The sequence below is a fragment of the Amia ocellicauda genome, chromosome 17 (genome assembly GCF_036373705.1).
Source record: "Amia ocellicauda isolate fAmiCal2 chromosome 17, fAmiCal2.hap1, whole genome shotgun sequence".
NCBI classification, from domain to species: Eukaryota; Metazoa; Chordata; class Actinopteri; order Amiiformes; family Amiidae; genus Amia; species Amia ocellicauda.
In genome coordinates, this window is record NC_089866.1 from 3,578,735 (window position 1) to 3,595,076 (window position 16,342).

A 16,342-nucleotide genomic window follows, 5' to 3' on the forward strand; every position below is an offset into this window, starting at 1 on the left:
GTAGTGATGGATTTTAATTGCAAAAGAGGAGCTGTCAGTTATGATTGATCACTGTTTTTATCAAAACTTTCAGCTGTTTATGCTGTCCAGATAAAAATAATTATTTAAAACTGAAAAATATACATAACATTTAACTACTTTTGTGCTGCCAAGAAAAGTCAATGTATTTTTCCCCCCATTGACCATTAATATGCAATCAAGAACTAACATCTGTAACTTTGTTTTAATTGTGACCAAGAAATAATCATACGTAGGTTAAAGAAGAGTACAGACAAGTATATGTGTTATGTAATAACTGTGTAATATCAATGTAATATCAATGTAACATCAGTGTAATATCAGAGCATACACAGTGCAGGAAATGTGCTAAACAAACAAACTGTGCTATATCATTTGATTTGGACTTTTTTTGTTGTGTTACAACCTTAAATGTTGAAGCATTTAAATGGGTTAGTTTCCCTTCTATATCTACGTGTGTGTGTGTGTGTGTGTGTGTGTGTGTGTGCGTGAGTGTGAGTGTGTGTAGGCAGGGCCAATGGAAATCAAATTACACCTCTAGAATACAATCTGTATTGCAGATGCTATTTCTGCAACCCTGTTACTTTCATCTGCAAATTAATATGCCGAATCCCTGCCAACATCTTGAGGGTTTCCTGACTTTACCACAGGTACACATTTAGGCTTACAGAAAAGGGAGTTTATTGCAAACTGGATGTAAATGGAGGCTCAAAGAAGGGCACAGAGACACAGAACGAGGTGCTGCTGGTAATTTACATTTGGCAAATCACACCAGAGATACAAAACAGATTTCCTTCAATTGTCTTTTAAAAATTGCAGGCAAAGAGAGCACATTATATAAATGCAAACTTTACATCGGATAAAGGTTACATCCACAGTTAAAGTCTGTGTGTGGGTTAATGTTTCTGCACTGAGGAGCGGTCAAATGACAGAACCATCACAGCTGATCAGACATGTTTAAACACAATTTTCAGAACCAACAACCTGATATTCCCTTGGCATCCGGGTGCGACGCATTTTGTAGGCCTGTGAAAAATGATTCCCTTTAACTATATTAATAAATATTTACAGATACCTATCACACTGGAATCATTCCGAGTTCGGCATAAGTCTCTCCCAATGTGTTGCTGATTTTTTAGCTAGTACAGGACAGGGCACGTAAACGCACCTCCAGGGTAGATTTATTTGGTGAAAAATAGGTAAAATAGGGAAATAAATATGACTCAGTAACCTCAGCCTTATTCCTCCAGTACAATTCCTGCTATTATACAGCAGTGGTGCAGTAAATTAAGTGCAATGCAGACATTAGTTACAGCACTTACAGACTCTCACCTTTCCTGTGTTGCTCATTCAAGGTTTAGCGGCTCCTTTAAGCGGCTGAAGGAGTCCATATAGGAGCAGTGATTGAACGGTGACCTTGAATCAACTGCAGCACGGCCTGCCTTCATTATTTATCAGCAGGATCAATTAAAATACTTTGTTTGCAGCACAACGCAACCCAATATATACTGCAGAGTGCTAAGAGCTAAATATATGCTTATTTAAAAATCAATTAATACTTAAGATTCTCTTTGCTAGTCTTATGGACATAAAACAAACTTGAGGTTGATCATCGCAGCGGAGGACATCATTACTGGGGTTATCGTGAACTCAATTAAAATTCATGGCATGATTAACCAAGCCGGGCTCGCAAATCCAAGTGAAAACAGCCTCTGGGTGTTTCATCCATAACTTCAGACACATGCTTATAAAAGAAGAGCATTGAAACCTGGCATCCCGACATTCATTTGTTCTGTGATACCGTCTGCTGATTCTACACTGACTCACAGCTAAGCGTCCACACAGGCTAGCTCGACCGCGTCCCTTTATTCTATACATGCATGGACTTTAATCCGAAACTCCTCAAATGTGGGATTGAAAAGTGAAAACAAAATGGAGAATATTTTGACAATCGGGGAGGCGGGGGGGGTTCAACTGGAGGTGGCCCCATGAAACACATGCACCTGAGCAATCGAGAAGTGTAAATAATCCTATCCAAGTCGCAAAGTACATCAACTGTATCCTAATCCTTTGTTAATGCCAGTTATCCAAATTATCCAACAAGAAATTATCACCTCCAGCTATGCCAATTAGCATAATTACAAACAGCCTCCAAATGTATCCTATTGGCTTAGCCCCGGTCTCCAAGGAGCTCGGCTAATGCTACAGTTTCATCTAATATACAAGTACTGTGCAAGTTCCACAACAGTAGAAAAATCCTTTTTGTGTGAGTGAGCAAAGGATGCCTCTTAACCCTAAACACACGCACTGTGGGGCTGTATTTCTAACACAATTTAAGCCCTTTAGGAGCTCCCCGACTGCCTTGTTTTTCTTATCCTAAACCCCATGATACAGGCCTGCCAGATCTTTATGTAAAGCAGCAGGTCGAACGCTGCGTGTGCATTTAATACGATGCTGATGAATCGTTCCACACTAAGCTAAAACCAGTGGAACTTGACACCCTGTTGGGAAAGGCCTGGAAGTAGAATACCCCACAGTAGTGCGTAAATAAATAAATAAATGCATACATACATGAATAAATAATGGAATAAACACAAAACAAATAGCCTAATCGTGGCAAACAAGCTCCTCCAACCCAGCTAATGCATTAAGCATCTAATGCCTTGGTTTTGTGACAGGGTGACTTAGTGGTCTAAACTAAAGTATTAACTCACGTCTCCAGGGACTCACAACAATACAGCCCCGATGCCGTAATTGAATTAAGCCGTTTGGCTTGTGGTGAGAATGCGTCACACATGAGGCAAACCCCTGATTTCAGACACGGGCCCGAGTTCATCAATAAGCAAGTGGCTTTCTCCTGGATGCGGGGCAAAGACAAATTCACTGGTGAGATTATTTAAATTCAAATCCAATTTATGTGTCGATTTTTTAGATTCACAGTTCTTTTGGGTCCCTGCATAAAACACAGAAGCCTTTTCAAGCACACATCGATCAATCTCTCTTATACTTTAAAATAATGTTTAAAATTATATTTATATAAAACATTAAACCATACAAAAGTAAGCCAAGCAGGTGTTCCTGGCGCCATAGGTAGCAGCATTGGAGTTGTGCAATGAATAGTGTTGGTTATTTAATTTTGTTTTGAAACAAAACAGCCGTGCCGGTGTTCCTGAGAGATAAGCGTTCGGGACAAGATATGTGTCAAAGGAGACTTGTAAGAGAACCGGGATTCTGACAAGTATGACTGACACGCTTATTCTGCCTGGCAACAGTCTTATTTCAGGGGATTTAAAATGCCTGTAAGTCAGCATTTCACAGAATAGAGCCAGTGTTCCCCTTGACTGGAGTTACATCATAAAAATGTTGCTGCTGCTGCTGCTAAATAATCCGTATGAGATAGTGATCGTCTTTGACTTCCGGGGGATTTCAGCTCATATTTTGCTTTGGGCGAAGACTAAATAAATTACCCAGGTATAAATACGTATACAAAGCCAATACTATTTTGAGCAAGAGTTTGTAAATCTTCTATCGAATCTATTGACTTTCAAATGGGTTCATCTTAATCGGTGAGAGAGAACTCTGAATTCTTCCCATAATGCCCCTCACTCTGCCACATGTTTGGAAAGATGCGTTGTCCTTTTACCCTGATGGTCAAAGGTTTCAATTTGGTAAAGGATATAGCCCATGATATTCAAGATACAGCTTTCCTAGCTGTACAGATAAATTATACTCGTTTCCATTATTAATTCATTAATAATAGATACTTTATTTCCAACTACCGAAATGAGTCACTCGATGTTTTAACCATCCAGCAGCAGATGGGTCTGTAGTCTGTGAAAGGAAATATGGAGAAAACATTATGGCTTATGTATGGAAACGGTTGAGGAAAATGAAAGATGGCCAACAAGGCAATCTTTTCAAAGGCAAAGCTTTCGCTCTGCAGTGGGATGAAGATGCGTTTGTTAATTTGAAACACATTTCAAAACCCAGAGCTTTGAAATAATAACAGCCACTTCTTAACTCTGACTGGACATCATACTGAGTCCTGCCTGTTCTGAGGAAGACAGAAAGGTGTCCAAGTCCATTTGAACAAGGTCTCTTAAGAGGTACCAACCTCCGGACTTCGTACTTATTCATAAGAACATAAGAACATAAAAAAGTTTAGAATCGAGAGGAGGCCATTCAACCCATCGTGCTCGTTTGATGTCCATTAATTAAGTGATCCAAGGATCCTATCCTGTCTATTTTCAAATGTTTCCAAACTTTCAGCTTCAGCCACATCGCTGGGGAGTTTGTTCAGATTGTGTCGCCTCTCTGTGTGAAGAAGTGTCTCCTGTTTTCTGTCTTGAATGCCTTGAAGCCCAATTTCCATTTGTGTCCCGGGTGCGTGTGTCCCTGCTGATCTGGAAAAGCTCCTCTGGTTTGATGTGGTCGATGCCTTTCATGATTGTGGTCATTCTTGCTGATTAGTGAACTCTCCTTCAATAAGTGATGCATTTCCCCCATTCTGTGCCCGCTCTCAAACAGATGCCCGGTATTGTGTCTCACTCCCAGCCTTGCAAATTAGAAAAATCCTCCTGATGCCGGTGTAGGATCTCCATAATTTTCAGCACATTTACAAGTGGATTTTCATCACGCAGATTTCGGAGGAGAGCCAGCTGAAGTTGCGGATTGTGTACCAATATTTTATACTTTAATTTACTCTCCCCTTCTGTAAAATGACGTCTCAGATGTTTTCTCTTTTCTTCCATTCTGTGTGTGTGTAGGTTGGGGGGGCGGCTGCTGAATTTCAACTGTGGTCAGCTGCCAAGTCACAGCGACATGTGGTCAAAATAGAAAGGGGAAAAAAATAGTCGGAAGCGGCTGCTTTTGATACTGGGGAATTCTTTATTATTATTTTTTAGTGCTTGTGAATTTAATGATCTGGAAAAGTGAGTTATAATGGTGCTGGCAACAGTCGGGCATTCGCAACAGGCACCCAGAGACCGACCTCTCACAGTTCTGCGTTCCAAACTCAATCCTAATTTACACCAAAAAAAACTTATATATATATATATATATCAGCCCTTCTCTGCTGGCTTAAAGCACCGTGAGCTTTATCCAGACATGCTGCGGCCGGGTCTTATCTTGCACATGCAGATTGGTTGTGCTGTAGTGCGGTGCAATGCTGCTGTGCCTTGCTCCCTGCGAGGAGAATACAGGCTTACTGCACAAGTCCTCTTTGCTCAGCTTTGCTTTAGTACCGGGGAGTGATATACTGCTCGAATCAATCAACAGAGGTGTTAAACGCAGCTTTGGCGCTATAGACTTCTAATTAACAGCTGGATTTGATTTGTATCACCTCTGGTCTATTTTTTACAGGAAGTCTATCCCAATTTGCAGTACATATTGGACCTGACACGTTTGTTACATACAGAAGGGGACTTTGTGCTTCATTTGCATGGTAAAACTCAACACTCAACTCATTTTTTTCGGAATCAAAGACCGGACAATGTTAGCAAAACCCTTCTTTCAGACTTGTGTAGACTGGAAAGATGTTCAGTATAAGACGTGGAAAAATTCCATGGAAATAATGAACCCTTCGCACCCATTACACTAATGGAAACTGTGAAGTTAGAGAAGTAAATAACAATATCACTAAGCAACAAATCACATAAAACTTCCATTCTTTTAGATTGCACTAAATGCCTTTTTGACAGTTTATTTATTCGAGGCTGGTCTTCGCAGGTGGAGGTCTGTGCCTGAAGGTACTGCTGGAATACCTTCATCTCATCCATGGCAATGGCACAGATTTCCAGCAGTGTTTTCAAAGATGATTCTCTGGCACGCTTTAAGAGCCGGCGCTGCTCAGGGACCTAATTAATATTTGCAATCCGAGCAAGCTGGGTTGGGCCACAGTGTCTGTTTTTGATTTGTACCTGTTTCTGATGTCCTGTACACACACCTCTCTAATCTATGAGAAGATCTCGGCAGCTGTCTGCAAAGATAAAAGTCCCCAACCCTTAAACCAGCTTGAACCCAACATGGCCATAGGTTACTTTGTGTTTAATTGCAGGACAGTCACAAATGACTCTGTTAAGGTAATAAAACCTTCAACAAGGATTTATTGTCATAATGCAAGTTAGTTTATTGTTGACAGGTAGTGGATTGAGTATTGTTAAACGGTAAACGCAAGAGTTTGCTGTTCTCAGGGGCTTCTTCAAAGCTGTCAACTCAGATAGTCTCAATACATAATAAAACCGTGCCAAAATAATAAAGGCATAATAAACAGCTAGTATTGTTTTGAATGATACAATTCTTCATAAATAAGATAAATCCATCACTGTGTGACATCTGGTTACACCTTTATTTTTATTTTTATGCAGTACCTATCATCAGTGGAGACTTCACAACACTAATGCAATTTATGTAATGGTTGTAGAGGCATAATCATCTGCCAACAAGAAATTATAGCTTCTCAAAAAAACTAATGATAGCTTCTTGTGAGTGCAGTAAGTATTTTTAAAAGGCAAGTGGCTAGGCCTTCTCTAAAACGCACCTCTAAATGTGTGGTTCTCTAAAAGCAGGTTAGAGGAATGTTTCTTTTTGTTACAGGAAATACTAAATAATCTGTAGATAAATCTGTAGATGCCAATCATTTTTGAACACTCTATTCTTGCAGTAGAGTTTCAGTTTGATTTATTTTTAAAGAAAATTAAACTGTGGCAATATAAGCATTCTGCTACTAAGGATTTTTTAATAACAATGAAAGAAAACTGTACTGTATTCTGTATGTTCCTTAATACTGTATTCCTGTCATGAGGTACAATCTATTACAAGGTTTTAGTTGTATTTTGATAGTGATCTTGCTGAGGTTTAAATATATCACGCATTATTTTCAGACTGCAAGTAAAATGTTTTCGCAATCCCTAGCTGAGTCATCTGATGAGATTTCTGAGTGAGAGCTGAATTAACATTAAAAGGTATAAAATAAGCTTATCCCGTATCAATCGCAGGACTGCACTTTGCAAGGGTACAGTAAACCTGGCAATTGTGTCCATTTGCTGTATAGATCAGGTTTTCTACTGATGACAAAACGAGGTTGTATATTTTTCATATTTCATTCACTGTGTATTTTGTTATTCGCTTAACGACACCAGGGAGAAAGCATTTAATTGTATCATATTTTTATACAGCATTACTACGCACTTGAAATTTGCGGTAAAAGCGATTAACGGGATTTGATATTGTTCCCATATGCACAGGAACTAAGCCATTTGAATCATTTCAACAGGACGTCATTGCGCGGTTAAAGTAATGTAATACGTACCAAAAACACCCAAATTAAATAAATAAAGAAAATACTGCTTAAGGGATTTTGCTCATTCTAGGGGTTTTAAAACCGCATAAATATTCTCTGGTGTTATTTATATAAGCCTGTCATCTTCAGCATGAAGAACCGCACATCAAAGCCTTCTGCAATGGCACGTGTCATCAACAAGCAAATGACCAACTGCAGATGCTATAACTTTAGCCCCTCGGTGGAATATTGCGGCCATTGTGCCCCAGAACGGGGTCTTGGAAACCTCATTGTGACTTATTCAGTATTGTCATTTGCAGACCACTTTTCAGCAACATGGCCGCCGTGTTTGAGCTCAACTGAATGACCAGAATGCTGGCTGATGAGCAAGGAGTTGTTTGGGACTTTACCAAATGACTCAAAGCCCAACTCTTAAGTCTGTTAATGTCCACAGGTATCAGGCTACGGGCAGGACAATGTCCAGAGCATGACTGACCCTGGGAGAGTGAGCCAGTGTCAGGACTGATACAGCACAGTTGAATTTTCATTTCGAGTGGCTTCTCTTCTGCCGCGTAATCTTGGCCCACGGATCCTTGCCGGTTGTAATTTCCTGCTAAAAACTGCTCATGCTTAAATAGTGTTAAGAGCTGTCAAGATTTTCTTTAATTAGCCGGCAAGATGGATTAAATCCGTGAAAAGGACACCTTAACCTTACTTTTCTTGTGCTCAGAAAGGGCCTGATCAAGTGTGAATACGAAGAGAAAACGCTCTCCGACACACATTGGACCCACCTACGAATAACGGGTGAACACTCTTCATGAAACAGTGTATGAATACCGCAGGAACAACATACAATATCTATGCACTTCATCTGAATTTTGAGTGTATAACAACGTCAGGGTTAGCGGTAGGCTTACAGACTAGATTTGAGGTTAGGGCTTCTACATGTGATCGACATGCAGGAGGCGTTGCTGTGTTGATCCCGTGGGATTCATACATTAAGTCGTTAAGAACTGGAGCCCATTACTGTAAATGATGGCCCATTACTTTAAATATACATTCTATAAGAATGACATCAGCTATTCAAATGGGAAGATTTCTCTGATACATGGTAAATAGAAAATAAATTACTTGACAATGGTTTTAAGCACTGCCAATGAATAATGTTTTGATATTTGTATTCATTAGAGTTTTAGTGTTTTATTTCCCATTGGCAAGTTGGTGCATGTTTTTATGTAACCCAGGTATTAAATATATTCCAAATTTACCTTTTTTTTCATTGAATACGTAATTTGGACAACCTACGGTGAACACGTATGCTTGACAAAATGTAAACCAAAACAATTGTTAGTGAATATAGTTCAGAAGACACTTAAGCAGGTAGATATGAACAGTAAAGCCTTGTTGACTGAATTCTTATTTTAATCTGAGGTTTCATTAGCAAAAGATTAGTTTCAGCCACAAAAGCTCACTGCTAAATATCCAGAGAGGTCACACACACTTCAGACACAGATCAGTGTGGAAATCCAAGTGTTATTTGGTAGAAGCAACAGACTGAGGACTAAACCAAAGGGGGGTGAGATTGCTGTTACTCAGATGTCAGGGTGACCTGTCTGCCTCGGATCCCCTTGATGTTTCAGTGTCTGTAAACATGGCTCCTACAACACTGGAAATTCTCAAAACTACAAAGCCAAATATATGTGTTAGATGAAGCTTCAACCTAACTGACATTCTCAGACATGTTTATTCACTCGATGTGTTTGCTAAAATACAAAACTATAAAATAAAACACATTTTATTAATGCTTCAAGATGGTAAATACACACACAATGGATTTAGACTGAGGGTCTCTAAAAGCATCTCCCACGCGTGTTCTTTCAGTGACTGTGGTAAGGACATATTCAGTGTCTTTGATTCAATAACTTTGCATTGCATCTGAAATATCCCCTCTCTCTTTCAGGCTGCAGGCTGATCGTGTGCCTGCAGATGCCTGAACTGCCGTAAGAAGCTTTGTCGAAATGCTGGCAATGTGATATTTTCAGGGATACCAAGACACAAAAAAAGCCTCATTCAGCCCAGCTGTAGATATATATATATATAGAGAGAGAAAGAGATCATTTTATATTGATATTATAATGATATGAAATGTTGCTGTATCATTAAATGTCTATGACAAATACATCAGTGAGTCTTAATAAAAAACTCATCATATTCTTGTATTATTTCTTAACTCATTAGCCAATGTTAGATTCTACATTTTTTTATAAGAAAGGTATCTAACCATCTATATTGATAAGATGGAGAGGAAGACAGAGAGAGAGAGAGAGAGAGAGAGAGAGAGAGAGAGAGAGAGAGAGATAGTCAGACATGTTTAATTTTGATTCTAAATTATTGGTTGCTCAATACAAGCATCCTGGCCTTCCCAGTGTTGTTGAATATGCCTGCTCATCACCCCTGAGGAAGATTTAAACAGTCGGGCCCATCTGTGTTTCAATATATCCTGCCGGATAAGTGCTTTGCCGTGTTAATTTTGCCTGTGCCTTCAACACTGATCTGAAGAGCTGGTGACGAAACAAGCAACGAGAACAGACAGGTCAGCTCTTATATTCAATCTCCCACTGGTCTGAAATACATAAAATAGCAGTGCAATGCTTCCTGCTTGGCAAAGTAATCTCCTTTTATGGGCACCCAACACCATGACAGGGACCGAGCTTCTCATAATGTATAATCATTCAGCGTCAAAATATACATGTGCATAAATTGCTTTTCGCAACCCTCGCCCCCACTCCCCCAACATCAGGAAATACCCCGAGCTAAAATCACAGGAGATAAATCACCGCTTTGTATTACACGAGGAGTGTCGAGAAATGTCTCATGAGTCCCTTTAGCCCCTAAGCAATAACTTTCCTGCTGAAACGCTGGATGTAATAAGTCAGGGGAGGGACACGTCCCCATGACAATGATCCGTAGCGTGGAATTCAGGTGGGACCCCCCCGACTGGGCTCTGTGCTGAAACAGGCCCCACACACGACATCCCGAAGCGTCAACTTTCAAAACAACGTGCCTGGCTTCAGGGCAGCTGGAGATACATGAATTACTTCTGTATGGAGTCCCACTCTGTTGAGTCCCATCATCCAAAAGACACAGGCTGTGTGTTATTGAAGTGTTAAAATGTGGGACTCAGGTTATTGTATCTGCCCCCATCAGAGCAAAATGATATTCCTTTCCTTCTTTTATAGTGTGGAAAAGCTCTCCTTGGTGCTGTTCTCCCCAGCCTGCTTTAAAGACAACTTCTGTTCTACTCCATGCCTGTCAATGAACAGCCTGTCAAGACATTTTGGAAAGCCTTAAAGGTAAATGCCATTAATTAAACAATTCCAGATTAGTTTTAATGCATTGCACCAATGTGAAACGGAAAAAGTATTGAAGATGCAGGTGCCTGTAAATGGTGTCGACTTCCTTTGTTATTAAAAATCTATACAAATAAAAATGCTTTTATATACTGTGAACTGATGAGACTTTCTGTGTTGCTATTCATCGCAGGCAGGACTGGAGCACTTACATTCTCCTAAATAAGAAAGAATATATAAACACAAAATAAATAGATTTTTACTCAACAACGATAAAATGTATATAACATATCAAATTAAATTATTTACCCACCTAGATCAGTATTAAAATCTACCCCCAAACGGTTACAAATAAAAACAGGTTAATGTTCTACAGATATACATTATATTTTCACTTCATGTCTTGTGCTGTGCAGAAACAAAATACAACCGCAAAAGCGTCCGTATTGCCGATTCATATTTGATATTGTATGGATTTAGTGACACGTTTAACACGGTGATGTAGGTATGTATGTACACATGCATACATAATACAAATATGTTGATCATAATAATACAATAAAAAAGACGCAAAAGCATCTCCCTGCACAATGATAGAGCGAGATTCTCCATTTGTCCTGAGTGCACTTTAAACCTCATTGACTCGGCAGCCGCCTGTTTCTGCGCATTTGAAGCAGACGGCACGCATCCACAGGTGCATCTCAAGCAGTGACTATATTGTACCAATTATTCCTCTCTGTGCCTCCAGACCTGACACATATTGACTGCGAGATCCACTTGCACATACATCAATCCTGGGCCACATCATGAATATACGGCGTCGCAGCGATTTAATTTCCCGTTCAAGGTGGCAAATAACTTAGTTGACACTTATCTGCACAGAGATCTAATGCTTTATAATGGATAGGGTAGATATCTGACTGCAAGAGTTCATTACGATTTACACCGAGCCTTTACAAGTCCTGAAAGTTTTCTATGTGGATATGTGCCTTAGTTTATTCAGAACTTCTTATATGTATTATTATTATTATTATTATTATTATTATTATTAATAATAATAATAATAATAATAATAATAATAAATCTCGTTTTTTGTCCATAGGCATTTTTAGTTATTGTAGCCAGCTTTTTAAAAAGGCGTCCTTATGATGTTAGCAGATGAGAAATGTGCATGTGTTTCTGTCTGCACCGCTGAAACACATCCCCTCCGATAAGTGTCCACAACTTCTCACCACCCCTGTCAAACCAAACCATTGCGAGTCCATCTCGGTGTTCATAAGAGCAGATGAAGTCCACGCACTTGCACACACACACACACACACATACCCACACACAGCCCCTCACACACACACACACACACACACACGTAAAGGAGGACGGGGACAGCGCGCACCTGTACCAATCGAGGCCCTTCTCGTAGTGCCTGTCAAAGAAATGGGGCTCAACCCCGACCGCCCTGACGTCCGGGTGGACCCTCAGGGCTTCCAACAGCGCCCTGGTACCTCCCTTCTTCACTCCGATGATGATGGCTTGGGGCAATTTCTTCTCCCCGTAATCCGGGGTGCTATTCCCCCTGCGGCTGAGCTCGTCGTCCGTGGTGCTGGATTCCTGGTGCTCCCTCTCCAAAATGACATGCTGTCCCCCCGTGATCATCTCCGTGGGAGCCAGCTGGGTCCTCGTCCACTCGGTGGCCCTCTGCTCAAGCTCAACATGCCCTGCCTGGTCCACAGGAGAGGCCGCATACCCCGCGAAGGTCTGCTCCGTGGCTGTCCTGTCGACCACGTCCTCGCCGAAATAGCCCTGGGAGGTGGCGGAGTAAAGTTTCTCTCTCAGCGCCACGAAAGTTGTCTCCTCGGTCACCAGCCTGCCTTGGTACAGATAGTTTTCCTGCAAGGGGAACTGCAGCGAGTTGTAGCAGCTCACCAAGCTGTAGAAGAGATAGGTGACCGAGAGGGAGAGAGTGAACATGAAGAGGATCTTCCGAGGAACTTTAGAGGTGAAGACTGAAGTGCTGGACCAAAGTGCCATCTCTGATAGCAGTGATCCTCACAGAGAAGTGGCCAGACATGTTTTCACCCCCCAAGTCTCGCATGGACCCTCAGCAATAATAATCTGTCTCTACAGTATCAGCACAGTGTCTGCTGAAGCGGCAAGTATAGCTGGACCACTCACCTCCCCCCCCCAAAAAAAATCCCTATACGCACAAGCCAGTTAAAACAAACAAACAAAAAAAAAGAACCCACAAAAAGAAAAAAGAACGATGGTTAAGATTCTAGAAGAATATCGCTCCGCATTCTTGCATATCGATTGATCTGAACGCTGACAGCCTGTGTCACAGTTTCCAGGGCTTTAGATCAGAGAGGCTGCGATCTTGCCTCCTTCCCAACGAGCAGCACCGCTGGCACTGGACACGGCGCGATGGACCAAGTCTTGACATTGTAAAGAGGCAACCCTAGCAATCGCCAAAGTCTGGGAAGTGGTGTGCCGAGGCAGACACGTCTTCGCCGGCTGCACGTCCCTGGCAGCCCTGATTAGCCCCTCTGTCTGTCGTGCGCACGGAATCTGATCCGAAAAGGACCGACGGAGAATCTCCACATGTGATGATGCGATTTTCATGAACCCGGCTCCGCTGACAGCCCTACGCCTTTGATAAGCTGCTAACTTTGTGCAGATGAAAGTGAACTGCCTCCGTATTAATATGCATTGCCCTTCTCCACTAGTTGGGAGTGTTGCCGCTGGTTGATTGGTAGATGGGATCCGTGCATCAGCAAAGTGAGCTCAGCAGATCAGCACCACCGCCGTGTGAACAGCGCCTTCACCGCGGGGCTCACCCGTCTCTGTCGCCGCCGCAATCTATACTTAACCCCAGTGCGATGAACTGGGGGGCTTACTCTTTCAATACCCCCTTTTGGTTACCTTTAACCAACTTAATTACAGAAAAAACAGCGCATTATAGAAGGTGTATCAATTATGCACCGGAATTGTGGTGCAAAAAGACCAGCTTGCCAGTGTAAAATGCATGATTATACCTCATCTACAGTTTCTACAATGCTCTGTGTTTGCAAATGTTAGTCAAGAACATCTCCAGTATCTCCACGGAAGGAACTGCAAGCGATTACAAACAAATGAACAAAAAAAAATCTTAACAGATGTTCAACAAAAAATGTTTTAAAGGCCGTGAGTCGAGTAGGATAACCGCATTATTATTAATAATAATTATAATAATAATACAGGTACATAGTAATCGATGCTGGGTACCTTCCAGCCCTGCATAGTGGGGCATTTGCTGCCAGATGTTGACAGAAGTTCACTCCTGCTCTCTGCTGGTCTTGTCAGGAACAGCAGCTACTGGGTTTCTCTGCGCTGTGATCTCCATGCCAACTACTGCTGCTGTCCGGCAAACGCTGCAACAAGATACAGAAGAGATTCGTGTTGCCGAGGATTATGAACGTGAACCCGGTGCAACAGACAACCCAGCAGCATGAAATCATGTATGCAGACACACATCGCAGCCCTGGCAGAATCACCATCAGTGTCGTAATGCAGATCTGCACGCTGCCCTGCTGGACTCGTCACATAATGAAGGTGTTGTAGCACCCCGTTCAATGCGCAGGGGTGTTTATACTGACCTCAGTCATTTTCCATTGTGGAGTTATTCTATTATTCCTTCTGTTGGGTGAAGATTCGTCAACGTCATTAACTGCAAGCACTTACTCTCCGTTTGTGCCAAACTGATTAAAACTGCTTCCCTTTTTACTTTAATTGCAAAAAATAAAATAAAAAATAAAACACCTGATGTTGCCCACTTCTCATATGAAAAACTACAGAGAAACACATACGTCTGTACTGGTTGGTAACCATTTCATGCTTTTTTATTCTGTGATTTATTTGTTTAAAGGCTCTCAGCATCAAAGACTTGGACGAGGATGCAGCTTTGTTTTAATTTACCATATTTTCTTTAATGTTCATTCAGATGTATTCCGGATGCTAATATCATAATAATGAACCCACATAATGCCCTACCATTAGCAATTTATGAATAAATTAGCTTCAATAACTTTGCAGGCAGCTGTAAATTTCACAAGATCACTTTATACGGGCCTGTAAATAAATGTATTGCAGTTGTTTATTCACTTTAGAGTCATTTATAATCACCTTTTCATGTCTGTGTTACATATATCTGCGATAATGAAATACCACGCATGAATGCCTGAGAGCTCATTTTCACCCAGAGCCTCCGGTCGTAAAGCCACATATTTCTCAGTAAGGCATTTCTTTTTGTAAATGGAATAATCATTTAAAGCAAATGAATTGCTCAGGTGAAAATGAGAAATTAGCTGGTCAGAATCAATCCAGGGAAATGAAATATCCACCTTTACAGATCTAATGAAGAAGTTAGAAAATAGCTTTTTGATAGCTTTACAACGGGGTCCACCAAATGGTATTTAATAAATTTTGGTTGTGCCAGCAGGACTGCATTTTTGTCTGTCTCACCTTTGATTAAAGACATCTTCACTGTGTCTCTACTGTCAGCATAAGGCCTGCAGCAATCTGGGCTCCTAAAGTAGTTTTAAAACTTAGCTTGGGCACATTTCCTGATTGTGAATTGTGAAACATCCAAAACTTCACTTAATACAGATGGCAATTAATCAGCCTCAAACCTAAATCAAGGTTTTAGATCTTAATTCTGAACTGTGCTCCTACACTGCAGTGCAGAAAGGAGAGACACTTCACTGTAACCAATTGTATCACATCATTACAGGCCCCCAGGTATAAGGTACCACAGGGCCACATTGGGAGAGTTTGGGATCCGCCGACGTAGTGAAAATCGCTCCTGGTGCAGGTGGACGCATTAGGATGAGAAAGCAATTTGATGTCGCAGTGATGTTGTGCAAAGTCAGTCACAGGGACCCAGGAGAGAGTTGCAATGACAAGAATTGTGCAGATTAACAGCACTTTCAATGGAAATTAAAAGGACAACTTTAAAGGCAGCCTTAAGCTAAAATAAGCCCCTTTATCGAGGAAAATTGAACGAGAAGACATCGGCAGCTTAATGGTTTAAGACAGAATTATTGAAGGCATGATCAACCAGATATTTTATAGTAGAAACAGACATAGGGCTAATTTGAAGCCAATATACAAAAACACAGGCTTTGTGAATACAGTAAAACTTACAAATGCCAGAATCCAGGTTATTACAGTGGAAGTATGTCTTTCACAATGGACAGTTCACAGAGGACACTGCTAGCGCAATGGGGTGGTGTGCCCCCAAAACACTTTGAAACTGGAGCTTTTTCGAAATGTACAAATACAATATATATACAATACATATACGTTGATAAAAAAAAAAAAAACCTTTCTTTTCTGACTTCAATTGCGACTTCTTTGTCAAAACACTCCCATCAAACACTACCATCCACCTGGGTCATCAACATGCCTCCTCACAGGCCTGCTCGACGGGGGTCGCTCCGAGACGACGACTCGAATCAACCAGCAATGATTCCCCCCTTCGAGCCCTTGAGGACGTGATCAGCGGTTCTGTTCTCTCTTCACACCCCAACCCCAGACACAAACCTGCGCTGGAACTGAGCGCCAATCGACCATGTTCCCAGCATGTGGCTCACCAGATGCTCCATGCTACGCTCCCATTACAAACAAGGATTTCTTTAAGCATCATTTTAACCCTTCTCAAGAA

General features: G+C 41.2%; 1 protein-coding gene across 1 annotated transcript in view; it reads right to left on the bottom strand.

Moving 5' to 3' along the window:
* hs3st4 (heparan sulfate (glucosamine) 3-O-sulfotransferase 4) overlaps positions 1–13,128 on the bottom strand; it is an 82,837-nt gene extending 69,709 nt beyond the window's left edge. Inside the window, exon 1 of the mRNA XM_066689903.1 lies at positions 12,014–13,128. Coding sequence (XP_066546000.1) covers positions 12,014–12,675 — 662 coding nt within the window. The 5' untranslated portion in view covers positions 12,676–13,128. The remainder of the gene's footprint in view (positions 1–12,013) is intronic.
* Positions 13,129–16,342: the final 3,214 nt, after the last annotated feature.